The 14,985-nt window shown below is 38.4% G+C and overlaps 1 protein-coding gene and 1 long non-coding RNA gene across 2 annotated transcripts in view; both read left to right on the plus strand.

The window, feature by feature from the left end:
- Positions 1-597: 597 nt before the first annotated feature.
- Positions 598-1,992, plus strand: LOC114830692. Its single transcript, XR_003778126.1, has 3 exons — positions 598-683; positions 1,325-1,469; positions 1,908-1,992. It is a non-coding gene; the product is annotated as an uncharacterized LOC114830692 (long non-coding RNA).
- Positions 1,993-3,146: 1,154 nt separating this feature from the next.
- mttp (microsomal triglyceride transfer protein) overlaps positions 3,147-14,985 on the plus strand; it is a 32,078-nt gene continuing 20,239 nt past the window's right edge. Inside the window, exons 1-6 of the mRNA XM_013132106.3 lie at positions 3,147-3,708; positions 5,360-5,550; positions 10,218-10,361; positions 12,214-12,321; positions 13,658-13,914; positions 14,154-14,304. Coding sequence (XP_012987560.1) covers positions 3,648-3,708; positions 5,360-5,550; positions 10,218-10,361; positions 12,214-12,321; positions 13,658-13,914; positions 14,154-14,304 — 912 coding nt within the window. The 5' untranslated portion in view covers positions 3,147-3,647. The remainder of the gene's footprint in view (positions 3,709-5,359; positions 5,551-10,217; positions 10,362-12,213; positions 12,322-13,657; positions 13,915-14,153; positions 14,305-14,985) is intronic.

Below are 14,985 nucleotides of genomic sequence, written 5' to 3' on the forward strand. Positions count from 1 at the left end.
ATAAAATCACATGGACTCGGAGATAAAGTCGTAAAGTTAGTTAACTCCTCTTCCTCTATTAGCACACTCAACGTAATGACGTCATTTCCATACATGACACCTAGCATCGAACCGCCCAGCCAACATGTCCATGTGGGCCCCACATGGTTTTTCTCTGGTTTATATGGGTGTCATGTGGGCATGGGCTCAGTGTGGGCACTTTGATGGGGTTATTATGGGCCCCAGTTTGGTTTAGGTTGTGGGCTCCAGCTAGGCTGCCCATTTTTGTTTATTTGCGGGTCTTGTTTGGGCCCCAATTGGGCTATATTAGACTACATTTTTATTTCAAAATTTGGTTTGTTTTAAAAAGTACCTTCCATATTTGTGTTTTGAAAATGAAAAACATTTTAAAATATTTGACGTTTTATTTTTTTATTTGGTATAATTCAAAATCATGTTTGTCAAATAATATTTTGTGTGTAAATGTAACTTATTTAGTATTGTATAATATGTGCAAAAAAATGCTTAACTATATTTTCTTAAATAGTAAAGCACTTGCATCATACTGTCCCATCCCACACAAGTTCTCCTGAGTCCCCGCCTTTTCATAAAAAAAAAAACAACGGTCTCCGAGTCCGACTCCTTTCCTCCTGACAACTTTCTAGAACATCACCGCGTCAAATATCCTGTTTAACACTACCAAGGTAAGATATGTATACATTTTATTTTGTACTAACTTAGTTTTACTTAAGACTTTATAAAACTAACGTTAGATATTTCGGAATCCATAGAGCTTACATTTAACGAACACGGTTAGCCAGCCTAGCTCGAACAACTAAGTTAACGTTACATAAGCTAACTAAAATGAAGTTGGTTAACAAGCTAATTTTATATAATAAAGTGTTGTGTTCGCGCCGACTTTTACAGGCTTACCGTATTTTTCATTTATCGTTTGGTCTCATAATAATGACCGATGCAGTAACTTTAACTAGGCTATAACGTCATCGTGCAAGAATGCGCCATTTCGCTTCTAGGCCTTTCTGTGCTTTGCAGCCGGTGTAAGTTAACCCAGGTTAAAGTCATACTACCCGTACACTCAGTTTAAGTATTCAGGAAAGTTTTATTTGAGGGACAGATCGAAATTGTTCGTCGTAGTTCAAGAAACATTAATAATTTGATGCGGAAAAATACAATTATGAAATAATTATGAAATTATGAAAATCAATAGAAAAAAATAGTTTTATCTGTCTTGAACTTTTCATATATTAGCTGTACTCTCAATATGGTGGCGTATTGCTGCAGTAGCACCCTTTAATTCAAATTAATTCATTATTTTGGTTCACAGGTAGCCTGAAACGGAACACTTCCTTGAGTAACGTCAGCAAGAAAGAGGTGGAGACAGCCCTCGGAAAATGGTTTACAAATGCTCGCGATAGAGATGGCAACCGTGCCTTGAGAGCCCAGCCGAGGAGAGCAGCACAGTCAGAGGTGTAAGTTACACAATTTATAACAAATAAAGGGAATGCTAATTTTTTAATTTTTATTCAATTAGTAGTAATTTTAAACATCTGTAAAGTTAACCAATCAGAATCAAATATTCAACTGCACTGATTTTTAAGGGTTAAACTGCAAAGGAAGACCCTTATTGTATTTAAGGACCAATCATTGAGGGTGCATAGGCACCTATTAATTTTGGTAGTGTTCTTATTGTTATTAATCGTCTTAATATTCCAATTTTCTTATTAGGGGTTAATCTAGAATATCTATTGTATTTGCTCAAATTATTTTGGGGGGTATGAGCGTGAAGCATGATTATAATTTAGAATATACTCATGCATTTCTTTAATAAATGTTCATGTCAAACTGATTTTCTGCTGTTCTGCTAGGATTTTTAAAGTATTTATTTTACTTTTTTCTTTACTCTTTAGGTTTGAAGCTGAGGATTCTTTACAGTAACAGGACTTTATTTGAGTTTTTTGACATTCATTTCAATAAAAGAATCCTTGATTGACATTCTGAATTGGTCATTTTTTTCCCCCTGCAATTCAAATATTTTGTAATTTCTTAGATATTAAAATGTTAAAGTTACACAAATTGATGCACGTTTCGTTTGGGCAGGTACTGGTTAACAAAACAGTAACAAAGTGATTTGAAAGTTAATTTAGTAGTATAGCACATTCACTTAACATGGGGCCCAGTGGTCCTTATGAGATCACCCATAAAGGCCCCATAAGGTCGATGTATGGGACCCACTTTGGGCCCATTGATATTATATAATTTGGGACCCAAGTGGGCCCATAAAATGAACTTCTACGTGGGCCCAACTTGGAGCCCACTGTGTACCCATCATTAACCCATATGGGCTAACACACATGGGGCCCATGTGGAGCCGATGGACAAATTTATCTGGGCCCCATTTGGGTGGCCCATGCAGGGCCCATGTTACAGCCCATCAAAAGCCCACATGGACATGTTGGCTGGGCGTGTGTCAAACCAGGATGTCCCCAAACTGACCAATGGCGAACATCAATGGGTGGAACTTAATATTCAGGAACCCCCATATTAAGTAACGCCCCGCGGTCTGCAGATATACCTTATTGGAAAATACAGTTTTCTATGGATGTTCGGTGAGGTTCGGCACTTGAGACGTTCAAACAGCAACCTCTACTGGGCACCTAATTTAGGAATTTATTGCAATTTTTTTAGTCCAGCGATGGCGCAGCTGATAGTGTCTCTGACTCCCACTTGCTTTCTTGTTATGGTGCGATATCGAATCCAGATCATGTTCAACTTTTTGAGTGCAAAATATACAGTTTTTTGTTGTTTTAATAAATATTTTGTGTAGCTTACTTGCCTTATTGATACAAAACATTAGAACTGATGCAGAGTTGATGAATGCTAGCTGGAAAGGCTAGAAGAACATTGAATACGAACCGGGCATTACAATTTCCCTTCGGAAAGTGCATGCCTAACCACTGCGCAACGCAGTCATATTGGATAATGTGAAAAATACGTCTATGATCATTAAACAATGGATTTATTCCTGACCAACAGGTGACACCACTGTGCAGTGAATTTCAAAGCCTCGAGAAAATGAACCGATTTTCGACCCATTTTGATGAAAGCGCTACTGAAAGACCATCTTGTACGTTACTGGGGCGAATGGTCAATTCTGAAACCTGTGAGTTCGCGGTAAATTAGCAAAAAAAAAGTGATGTTCTTAAGACGACACAACCTAAAATCTGACGATGACATCAGACAGCGCTACTCAATTAAGAAATTTATGTAATTGTTTAACTGATAGCTACTACAGAGGGCAAACCTACCTCGTTGACAATTCGGACTCTGCCCGCATGCGCGAACTCTACACCCGACTGATGAATGATGAACATTAAGTAGGGTGTAACAATAAATCCCACCGTGTAACGTAGCATCACATAGCGACAGTGAGCAACTGAGCATTGCACTTATCTGTAGTGCAATGTATTGTCAAACCTCAGCTGTACTTGTTAATGATTTGCTGGTTATCTCGTACTCAGAGTGTGGAGTTTGGATTCTGCCCTCCACACAAACATGATTTAGTAGTATCAGATAGTTGAGAATTTCTGTCTCAGCGCCTTTTCAGTCACCAACTTCTACGTGTTACCTGGCTCCCAAGAAAGGGCAAAATGTTAGCTCACATTGCACTTTTGCTCTGCATACCATCTTCATTTTCTGCTTCTACAAGAGGTAAGTTCTTGGTGTTTATAGTATATATTTTTATGAATATATTATTGTTGGTATATGATTTTATTGGCAATTGGGGAACTGAAGGCCAGTTTCAGTAAGCTTTGCTCAGTTGCTATCTTTCATATTGCCTTTGAATTGTCTTGCCACAGCCAAGATAAAACCAAATCACCTTTATTGGAGGTGGATAATTTCCCATCTAATATGAAAACACAACCCATAAACATTTTAGACAACCTGTAGTATAGTAGGTGGACATGGTAGGTCTGGTGGTAAAATCTTAAGTATAGACTGCTGAAACATAAAGATAACAGGGTTAGTCGAGTGTTATTAATTTTTTCTGAAAGTAATGCATCCAAAATATTATAGTTGACTAACATTGTTGCACTTTTACAACAGTTTAACAAACTGCAATATTTTTTGTAGGTGGTTGAATACAGCTTGATGTCTGTGGGTCTTCAGCAGATTTTGTTTGATTCAGACTAGTGATGCAATCTGAAAGTGACACGTCAGTCTTAACTTTATGCCCTGATGTCACTTCTCTTGGAATGCTACATTGTATTAGAGGATGATACAGCCACAACACACCCTGTTCAGCGTCTCCTGTGTTAATTGTCTATTAAAAACATGTAGACCACAGTACGTATAACTTAAAATCTTCAAATAGTTGCAGTTGCCTAGATGTTAAGGTATCTGATCTCACCTAGATTGAATCTCGGTCTATCCAGTGGTTACGATTGATTGTTGCATAGCCAAAGCATTTACAGATCTAACTAGGCAGTACTCCAGTCTAGTGATGGCCATTCAAGGCTTCATTACCATTCTTCTAGCAGCAGGATTTTATGCTTGCTGCGCTAACTCAGATCTTTTTCAAAATTAAAGCCATCATTGAAATATATAAGGCAATATTGTTAACAATTTATTCGGTACATGTTATGTTTAATGTCTGTTCCAATGTTGTTCTTGTCTGTTTCATGAATTTCAATGATGGCTTTAATTTTGAAAAAGAAAATCAGAATGCAACCAGCATAATATCCTGTTGCTAAAATAATGCTAATGAGGCCTCATTTGGCTATCACTACTCCAGTCTGAACTCCTGAACCTTACTTTTATTATTTAAATACAAAGGATATACTTGACTGCCGCAAAGCAGACAGTTTGAGGGAAATACCTCTAATCAATCCTTGTAATGCCTTATAGCCACTACAAATTGTCAAACTAGTTTTGATTCTGTTTTCTCTATTCAAATAACTAACCAATCATTACTGTAAGGGATCAAAAAGAGTCTTTCTATTAGTCATTATCAGTCCTTTGGTGAGTTGATCGTTTTCAGGGTCACAGTAGCTGCATTTATCTTGCACATAGCTCATGATATTAACTTCCTTAGCTCAGTAGTTACCTAGTATGAATATTCAAATCCAAAAAAGTAACTGGTGGTATCAGTTGTAGTAACTGCTAGTTTGAAAGTATATTTTGATTTAGTTTAACAGGTCCCTTTTTATTTTTGTACTAGAGGGATTGTTATATAGCTGTGACCTAAGAGAATTAAAACTCCTGCTCTAAATCTGTCACATCACTATGTATTTATCCAACTGGAAGTTATTTGGTTTTATCTAATACTGCTTTCCCACTTGTGCTTTTCTTTTTGTTTCAGGTGCTGGTGTTGCTGGACCCAGGCTGAATAATAACTGGGTGTACAAATTCAGATACAACACAGAGGTGCTGGTAGACAGGGCCAAAGGGTCAAAAGAAGGCAATGCTGGCTATAAGATCTCCAGCGATGTGGATGTCAACTTAGTGTGGAGAGACCCCAACAGCAATGACGACCAGCTTATACAACTGGCAGTATGTTAAACATGCCTAAATTCCACATCAACTGTATGACATTAGGCCCTATATGCATTTTCGTCTGTTCTGTAAAACTGTTTGGATGGATGGAGTCTGTATGCCACAACAATGGATTTAAAATGAAACAACTGAGAGGCAATTGAATTGCACACTTTCAGTTTTAATTCAAGGGGTTGAACAAAAATATTGTATGAAACGTTTAGGAATTGGAAACCATTTTCATACACAGTCCCCTTATTTCAGGGGCTCAAATGTAATTGAACAAACTTACATAATCATAAATGTTAATTTCTAATACTTTATCAAGAACCCTTTGCAGGCAATGACTTGAAGCATGGACATCACCAAATGTTCGGTTTTCTCCTTGTGGTGCTTTTCCATTGCATGGTACTGGCTCAACTCTACTCGCCTCGCCTTGAATCTACTCGCTTTGGGAGCTTTTCCACCGCAGAGTACCAGGTCGATTCGGCTCTACATGCCTCGCCTCGGTTTGTTTTCCACTGCAGATAATACCCTGTACCCCCCGTAGTGACATTACAGGAAAGCTGCTGTGACGCCACCACCAACACCACACGCATGGAAACAACTATGGTTATCGTACACCTGATGCCGGCAAATTTGCCAACTAACGTAAACCCTGCAGTGAATCGAAAAATATATTGAACTCCATCAATTTTCTTTTAAATTGACAAGCTTTGAACGCAAAGTGGTAAATCAAAAGTAAACTAAATCTCGATAACATGGTCACAGACCCTGTTTGAAAATCAGTGAAAAAGTAGAATAGAATTATCACCATGCAGTATTAAAGATGACATAACTGCAACGTTCTGTTACATTTAAGTGTATACACCTAAAAATTCAACACCAACACATTTAAAACAAGATAGATAACTCCTCCATCTCGATTAAAGGAATAAATAATTGCCTTATTAATTGCCGGCTATAATACCACGCCAACTGACTCGAGTAGCCTAATGTACACAAGGCAGCATTTATACCGGTAGTAGTGAGGAAGCTTGTGTGAGCAGTAACTTTGGTCTTAATACATAGCAGATTGCAAAAATAGTTAGAAAGCTTGGTAGGCTGCTTCTGTTTGGCTTGACATTACTACTTTAATCAGTGCAATGTATGCCAGTTAGCCTATAGAGAAACCCAGAGGAGGAAAAAGATGAGATCCTTTTGTATGCTACAAAACAGTGTGTCTTTGTGGGTCTCTCACTGGGATAATGAGTTGATTTCAATGCCAGTACATAGGTCCAAACCAAGAGGTGTTATGGGAAAACACGATTGCTTAAATTACGAGTCTGGTCCTATGCACTGGCACTGAAATGTACCCATTTCAATGCAAGGACTCCTGGAACAGAACCGTGAAGGCGCGCCGTCCTCGTCTCATGAAATCATTTTCAGTGACTGGACTGTGAACAGCTTGTTTTGCTTTGCTGCACACTTTGAGTAATTGTCCAATCAGAAGTCTTCCGTGTTTTCACATCACCTTTTGTTATCGCCTCAGATCACTTGGAACCTCGACAGAGCAGGTACTAAAAAAGTATCTGGTACCAAGTACTATACTAACTTTTGGCCGGTGGAAAGCTGAGTCGAGCCGGTACCATGCAGTGGAAAACTCAATTTGTGAGTGTTTGTCAGGCCTTTACTGCAGCTGTCTTCAGTTGTTGTTTGCTCGTGGATATTTCTGCCTTAGGTTTTGTCTTCAGCAAGTGAAATGCGTGCTTGATCGGGTTGAGATCAGGTGATTGACTCGGCCATTGCAGAATATTCCACTTCTTTGCCTTAAATAATTCCTGTTTTGCTTTCGCAGTATGTTTTCGTCATAGTCCATCAGTAAAGTGAAGGGCCATCCAATCAACTTTGCTGAATTTGACTGAAACTGAGCAGACAATATATCCCTATACATTTCAGAATTCATCTGGCTGCTTCTGTCTTTTGTCACATCATCAATAAACACTAGTGATCCAGTGCCATTGGAAGCCGTGCATGCCCATGCCATCACACTGCCTCCACTGTGTTTTACTGATGATGTGGTATGCTTTGGATCATGAGCTGTTCTTAATGTCATCTGTTCAAAGAATTCTGTTTCAGAACTGGGCTGGCTTTTTTAGATGTTTTTTGGCCTTTCTATTCTTGAGGCTTATAAATGGTTTGCACATTGAGGTGAACCCTCTGTGTTTGCTTTCATGAAGTCTTCTCTTCATGCTAAACTTGGGTAATGATATGACTACGTCCTGGAGAGTGTTCTTCAGCTGGCTGGATGTTGTGAAGGGGTTTTTCTTTACCATGGAAAGGATCCTATGATCATCCACCACTGTTTTTTTTCTCAATGAACCAATGCCACACCTGGAATCAACCGCAAACTTTTACCTGCTTCATTGATGAAGAAATAACAAAGGAATAGCCCACACCTGTCCATGAAACATGTTTTGAGTACATTTTCAAATTACTTTTGGTCCCTTGAAAAAGAGGGGGCTACATATTAAATAGCTGTGTGTCCTAAACCCTTCCTCCAATTTGGATGTGAAATAAATAACAAAACAGGTGTTAGTGTCCAATTATTTCCAGACCTGATTTTATGTACAGTTAGGCAAAAAAGTATTTGATCCCCTGCTGATTTTGTATGTTTGCCCACTGACAAAGAAATTATCTGTCTATAATTCTAATGGTAGGTTTATTTGAACAGTGAGAGACAGAATAACAAATAAAAAATTACAGAAAAGCGCATGTTATAAATGTTATAAATTCATGTGCATTTTAATGAGTGAAATAAGTATTCGACCCCTCTGCAAAACTTGACTTAGTACTTGGTGGCAAAACCCTTGTTGGCTAGGCCACTCCAGGACCTTAATGTTCCTCTTCTTGAGCCACCCCTTTTTTGACTTGGCCGTGTGTTTTGGGTCGTTGTCATGCTGGAATACCCATCCACGACCCATTTTCAATGCCCTAGCAGAGGGAAAGAGGTTCTCACCCAAGATTTGACGCTACATGGCCCCGTCCATTGTCCCTTTGATGCGGTGAAGTTGTCCTGTCCCCTTAGCAGAAAAACACCCCCAAAGCATAATGTTTCCACCTCCATGTTTGACAGTGGGTATGCTGTTCTTGGGGTCATAGGAAGCATTCCTCCTCCTCCAAACACGGCAAGTTGAGTTGATGCCAAAGAGCTTGATTTTGGTCTCATCTGACACTTTCACCCAGTTCTCCTCAATCATTCAGATGTTCATTGGCAAACTTCAGATGGCCCTGAAAATGTGCTTTCTTGAGTAGGGGGATCTTGCGGTCGCTGCAGGATTTCCGTCCTTCACGGTGTAGTGTGTTACCAATTGTTTTCTTGGTGACTATGTTCCCAGCTGCCTTGAGATCATTGACAAGATCCTCCTGTGTAGTTCTGGGCTGATTCCTCACGGTTGTCATGATCATTGCAACTCCACGAGGTGAGATCTTGCATGGAGCCTCAGACTGAGGGAGATTGACAGTTCTTTTGTGTTTCTTCCATTTGCGAATAATCGCACCAACGGTTGTCAACTTCTCACCAAGCTGCTTGGCGATGGTCTTGTAGCCCATTCCAGCCTTGTGTAGGTCTACAATCTTGTCCCCGACATCCTTGGACAGCTCTTTGGTTTTGGCCATGGTGGAGAATTTGGAATCTAATTGATTGCTTCTGTGGACAGGTGTCTTTTATACAGGTAGCAAGCTGAGATTAGGAGCACTCCCTTTAAGAATGTGCTCCTAATCTCAGTTTGTTACCTGTATAAAAGACACCTGGGAGCCAGAAATCCTTCTGATTTAGAGGGGATCAAATACTTATTTCACTCATTAAAATGCAAATCAATGTATAACATTTTTGACGTGTTTTTTTGGATTTTTTTTGTTCAGATAAACCTACCATTAAAATTAGAGTGATTATTTCTTTGTCAGTGGACAAACATACCAAATCAGCAGGGGATCAAATAAATTTTTGCCTCACTGTACCTTCTTTAAACACATGCTCTGTTTTGTTGGAACTCAGATTGAGCTGTCTGTCCTAATAGTTCCAAAGATTGCTCAGACAGTCAGTTGTTGTAAAGAGTAAGTTGTTTACATGTTTGACCACACACTTACCAACTGCCAAGAACATTCTTAAATTATATGTATGCATGTACACATACTCATTGTGAAAACTATAAAAGATCAACCACATTAATTCCTTCAGGTGCTTCTTCTTTTGCCCTTTGGAACATGGCTGAATGGGGTTCTAGTATTCCCAGTAATTTGCATACATAAAAGCTATTGTCTTTCTCAGGAATATTGAATGTTTTCCAATTAAAAAATAGCTGGGTTTGAAAAATATTTGGATTATATTTCTTGAATTCTGTGGTTGTTTGGACTTGCCAACCACAATAAAACCAATGAAATAGGCTCAAATGGAATTGTCTGAAAAGTAAAAAAAAAAAAAGCATACTGCTTTTCAGATATTTCAAATATTATTTGAACCGTCAACAATCTCCACCATTTTGATTGTATGTATGGGTAAGTTTGAAATGAAACTGCTGGAGATGTTTGTTTAGTAACAAACCTTTGTTCTTCACTTTGGGAGTCCATGTTATTTATTGTTTTATTTTTTCAAACAGTGACTATGGCCTCTGAATTATCTGCCGGTCGCTCATTCCCATCCACAGATCTCAAACGTGAAAATTGAAAATGTGGCCCTACGCTCAGCCAAGAAGAACATCCTCCATGGTGCCACAGCGCAAAGCCTATTAGGAGAAAAGAGGCTGGCAGCACTAGAAAGGCCATTCATGGTGCACCTGAAAAACGGAAAGGTAACATCATTGTAAACTGGAATTATAAGCATTTTATATGGATTTTTTCCATCCTCATAACAAGTTATACAAATTAAGGACAACAATGCCTCTTAAGGCGTAAACAAATATATTCAGATATGAACTAGCTTATGTGAGACCTTGTGAATTTGTTTTGCATATACTGAAGTGGATATTTTTCATGTGCGTGGATATAGTTACATTTACTAAAAGTATAGGAGGTTAAACTTTTAACAGTAGCATAAGATAATTTGTTTGCTGCAAATGACTTCAGTTGATTTAAAATTATCAATAAGTCATACAAATATTATGCAGTTTACATAGATCTAGAATTATGAATGAATGAATGAATGAACTGGATCGAGAGCCTATAAAGAGACATTTCCTAAGCATCATTGAATACATCCGGATTGCCAGGGACGATTAATGGAGCTGTAATTGGCTGTGCGTTCATGTGGTGATGCTGGAAGGGGAAATACTGGACAGATGATGTGTACGTGCAAAGGTTAAGAGAGGGATGGGAACCATGCCAGGTTTTCCTTCAGATTGCCACCCAGCTGGTTTTTAGATCCCAGCGGAGATGATTGTTGGGGCATTGGTGTGGCAAAGGGTTTTAAGGATGACAGTATGGGGTGATTAGTTCAACACAGTGAATATTTAGTCTTTTTACAATGGTGAAACTCTAATCAAGTGTGGTTTGCAGGATTTCTTAAGGCTGTTTTTGGTTACTTTCAGCTATATAGTTGACTGTGGTCGCTTTAATTATAAGGCAACATTTCTGATGTTTGGATTGATCTAAGAATGTCTTGTCTTGTACTGTGGTTGATAGCATTATTGATAGAGTTGTTAACTAACTCTTTAGAAAACTGTACAAATTTAAGACTGGACTGCACTTTTTGAAATGTAATGTACCATAAATTATAATAATTCTGGTTTAGAGAGACATTAGTACTTATAGTTTTGTTTTTAAACAATGTCATCTATTTTCTGTGACCTCTGCTCTTTTTTTTTTTTTGTATTTGAAATGTTTCAGAATAATCTCTCTAAACTTAGACACATTTTCACTGATCTGCTTTTTTTTTTAATCTCTTTGACTTATGAAGGCTGAATAGTGACCAAAGATGTTTTTAGTCTGTAAGAAGTATAGTAAATAAAGCCTGATCAATTCATTATGTTGTTTAATCTAGGAAAGTCAGAGTTCATTATTTAAGTTAAGGTTTTTGTACACATTTGTAATTATGCAAATTGTCAGTACGCCTATAATGCTTATTGTATTAAAACAAATGATTAATTATAAATCAAAATTAGCAAATCAAGAACTTCATTATAGTGAGTTATCACAGAAAATTCTAATTTCACAGCATTCAATATTTTGACAGCCCTAGTTTAGTCTTGAACTGAAAGTATGATTTACAGTTTGGTGCCATTGGTTGAGTGGAATATGCAGTGACTGTCAATATAACATTTAATAGACTGCTGAATGTCTTGGATGGTGTTCCTTACATTTGACAATCTTTGCCAAGAAAATGACACTGTTGTTGGCACTGATTACATTTCATGGGCATACCTTGTCAAGAGTAAATTAACTCCCTTTCAAGGAACATCCACATTACACCATCCGCCAATAGACCCCCTTTCATTTGTTTGCATGACATTGCATCATATTCTGAGAAACCTTTAGCGACACTTCTTTAACGTTTAGCGATATGCTGATTTCTCTAACGTTAACTCCTTAATTTGTTCTCTCTACCTTGGCTCCAGTGCATTATGTTACTTTGCAAGCTTTTTACAAATAATGTGTCACTTTTGTAATGTATTTACTTGTTTGTTGTATTCCATTCATCGGTTTTAGGTGAGTGGCTTTTACTGCTATAAAGCAGAGCCTGCAACCATTAAGAACTTAAAGAGGGGTGTTGCCAGCCTGCTTCAAGTGCAGACCAGTTCTGGGAAGGTTATCGAGGTAAATGAGATGACATACATGTACAGTCACAGGATTTCAAGGAAACCATTTAATTTTCACGTTTATTCTGTAGTCCTTTTATTCCTGGCTTGTACTGTTTGTGCACCCCAGTGGCGGAACCTTTTTGTCCTTCTAGCTTGGACAGCAGAATTCCTTCAGAATACTTTTGAAACCCTAAAGATATAAAAAAAATATCTCAACAAATTTCATAAATGTATTCTCTTTTAACACAAAACAAATGACACAAAGATTTTGTTCTCTATTGTTTGGTAGTGCATTATTATTATTTTGGTTGTGGAGCTCCTTTTCTTTTACGCAGTGTGTTTTGTTCAGCAATAATCCTGTGTTTGTGCAATCACTCCTGCGACTGGTTCTCCCTCCCTCCTTCCGCACGTAACATTGGGATTAATTGGTTTATTTGCGAGACTGAAAAGATATTAAATGCAGAGGACAAATTTGGTTTCATTGTATGCCATACTGAGAAATGACAAAGAATGATATATCTTAGAAATACATCATACATTTCTTGGATCTACAAGGACTATGTGGTTTCTGAGCTTCTGTATCACATCGCTTTGTTAGGAGTTGCCCCCCCCACTCCCCACCAAAGTTTGGAGTACTCGCTGCTGATCACAACCGAGAGCCCAGAAAATTGTATTCGGAGAGCGCTAGCTGCCAACCGTGATAAAGATCAGCAAAAGGCAGTATAATGTAGCTACAAGTAGCCTATGTGCAATGTGATGGTCTGGGGGTGCTTTGGTGGTGGTAAGGTGGGTTGATGTGCAGAGGGTTCAAGGGATCTTGAAGAAGGAAGGCTTTAACTCCATTTTGCAACACCATGCCATACCCTGTAGATGGCGCTTGATTCGAGCAAATTTCCTACAACACGACAATGACCCAAACCACAGCTCCAAAGTATTCAAGAACTATTTAGGGAAGAAGCAGCTGGTATTCTGTCTATAATGGAGTGGCCAGAACAGTCATCAGATCTCAACCCTATTGAGCTGTTGTGGGAGCAGCTTGACCGTATGGTATAAAAAAAACTCTTCAGCTGGTGAGCAAAGCTGATCTATGTAAATAGGTCATTTTTTAAACGTGTGGAAAATCCCAGAAATTGCAAAAAGGACAAATGCTTTGAGCAACATTCATCAAAATAGCAGTGCATGTTCATGGTCACACGTTTGTAGTAGTTATTGTACCTATCAAAGCAGTGGTATAACAAGAGTATTGTAAAATTAGGTTTCATTTCCATCAATTTGGAAGTGACTATACATTTTGCTAGTGGATTGTTGAATGAGCACTTGTGGTTGCTGACTTATCTGTCTGGTGTGCACAGAATGATGTTTCTGGGAGGTGTACAGTCGAGTACAGAGCTGTCCAGGGCAAGGTGACAAGGACCAAGGCTTTGGACACCTGCAAGAGCATGGAGACTGGCTTTACCACCTACATTCAGGTCCTGGGCGTGACTGGGAAGTCCAGCTCTGTCACTGTGTTCACTCTGGAGGATGGTTTCATCAAGTCAGCCGTAGCCGAGGAAACCCACATGTTAGCAGTCACTGCACGCCGCCAAACTGCTGCTAAAGTAGTGTCCAGGTAACCAGTTTACATGATGGTTGGAACGGCCACAAAATGTCAGTATGTTTAAAATACTTTATATATAAACACTCTTTAAATACAAGTCTTATGTAGTGTTTAATCATGGTTTTCTTATTCATTTAATGTTTTAATTTTTAGTGCATGACTTCAAAAATGTTTTAATTGGTTTAATATAACATATTTTACAAAGAAATACCAAGGAACCAAAAACATTTCTTGAATTATTTTGTCTTCAGGCAAACCTTGACACTGGTAAAGACTGAGGCTGGTCCATTTGAGGCGTCAGGAAAGAATGCTGCAAGTGTTGTCAAATCACTTGACGAGAAATTGTTTGCTGTGGGTGTCACAGCTGAGAAGGTCAAATCTCAATGCAAGGGCTGTCAATCGGTGAGTGATTGTTAGAAGCAATAAATTCCTTCCTGTTGTTTTTTTGCAAGCCTGATGTCTGTTAACCACCTGTGTTAATTTAAAACAAGGCCTTATAATACAGTATAATGTATTGTCATGAATTATCTACATTCAAAGGCTTGCAGAACCATTTGTTGACTGTTCTAGACAGAACCTTGTGTTGACAATTGTTATTGGTGTAATCCTTTATAGTGAGTAGAAGGTATTTTCCTATTCATGGGGTTCTATAAAGAAACGTAACAATTTTTTTTCTGTAGGATCTACACATTTTTTTTTTCTAATACAGTAGTTGTGAAGGGTTGTGGGAAATATACAACTCTATCAAACCAAAATAAGCAGGACTGGTGGATAAAAGAAACAAGCCAAGAACAAATGTACAGTTGTGCTCCTAAGTTTGCATGCCCTGGCAGATAGTGAAATTTGTGAGACCCATAACAAAACTCATGCAAATTAGTGTTGTGTAAATGAACAGTGAGAACAAACGACACAGACAACCAAAGCTACCATCAAACATAAAACGTTTATTATAAACACACGGCAAAGGGGTTAGGGAGAAGGGGCTGAGCGGGACCCAAGAAATTAAATAATAGTCCAAACACCCCTAAACTGAACTTGCCTGCCTCAAAAATTGGTTAGCTGACTACTAACCAATACAGAAAT

This window comes from Esox lucius, chromosome 25 (assembly GCF_011004845.1).
Source record: "Esox lucius isolate fEsoLuc1 chromosome 25, fEsoLuc1.pri, whole genome shotgun sequence".
Classification (NCBI taxonomy): Eukaryota; Metazoa; Chordata; class Actinopteri; order Esociformes; family Esocidae; genus Esox; species Esox lucius.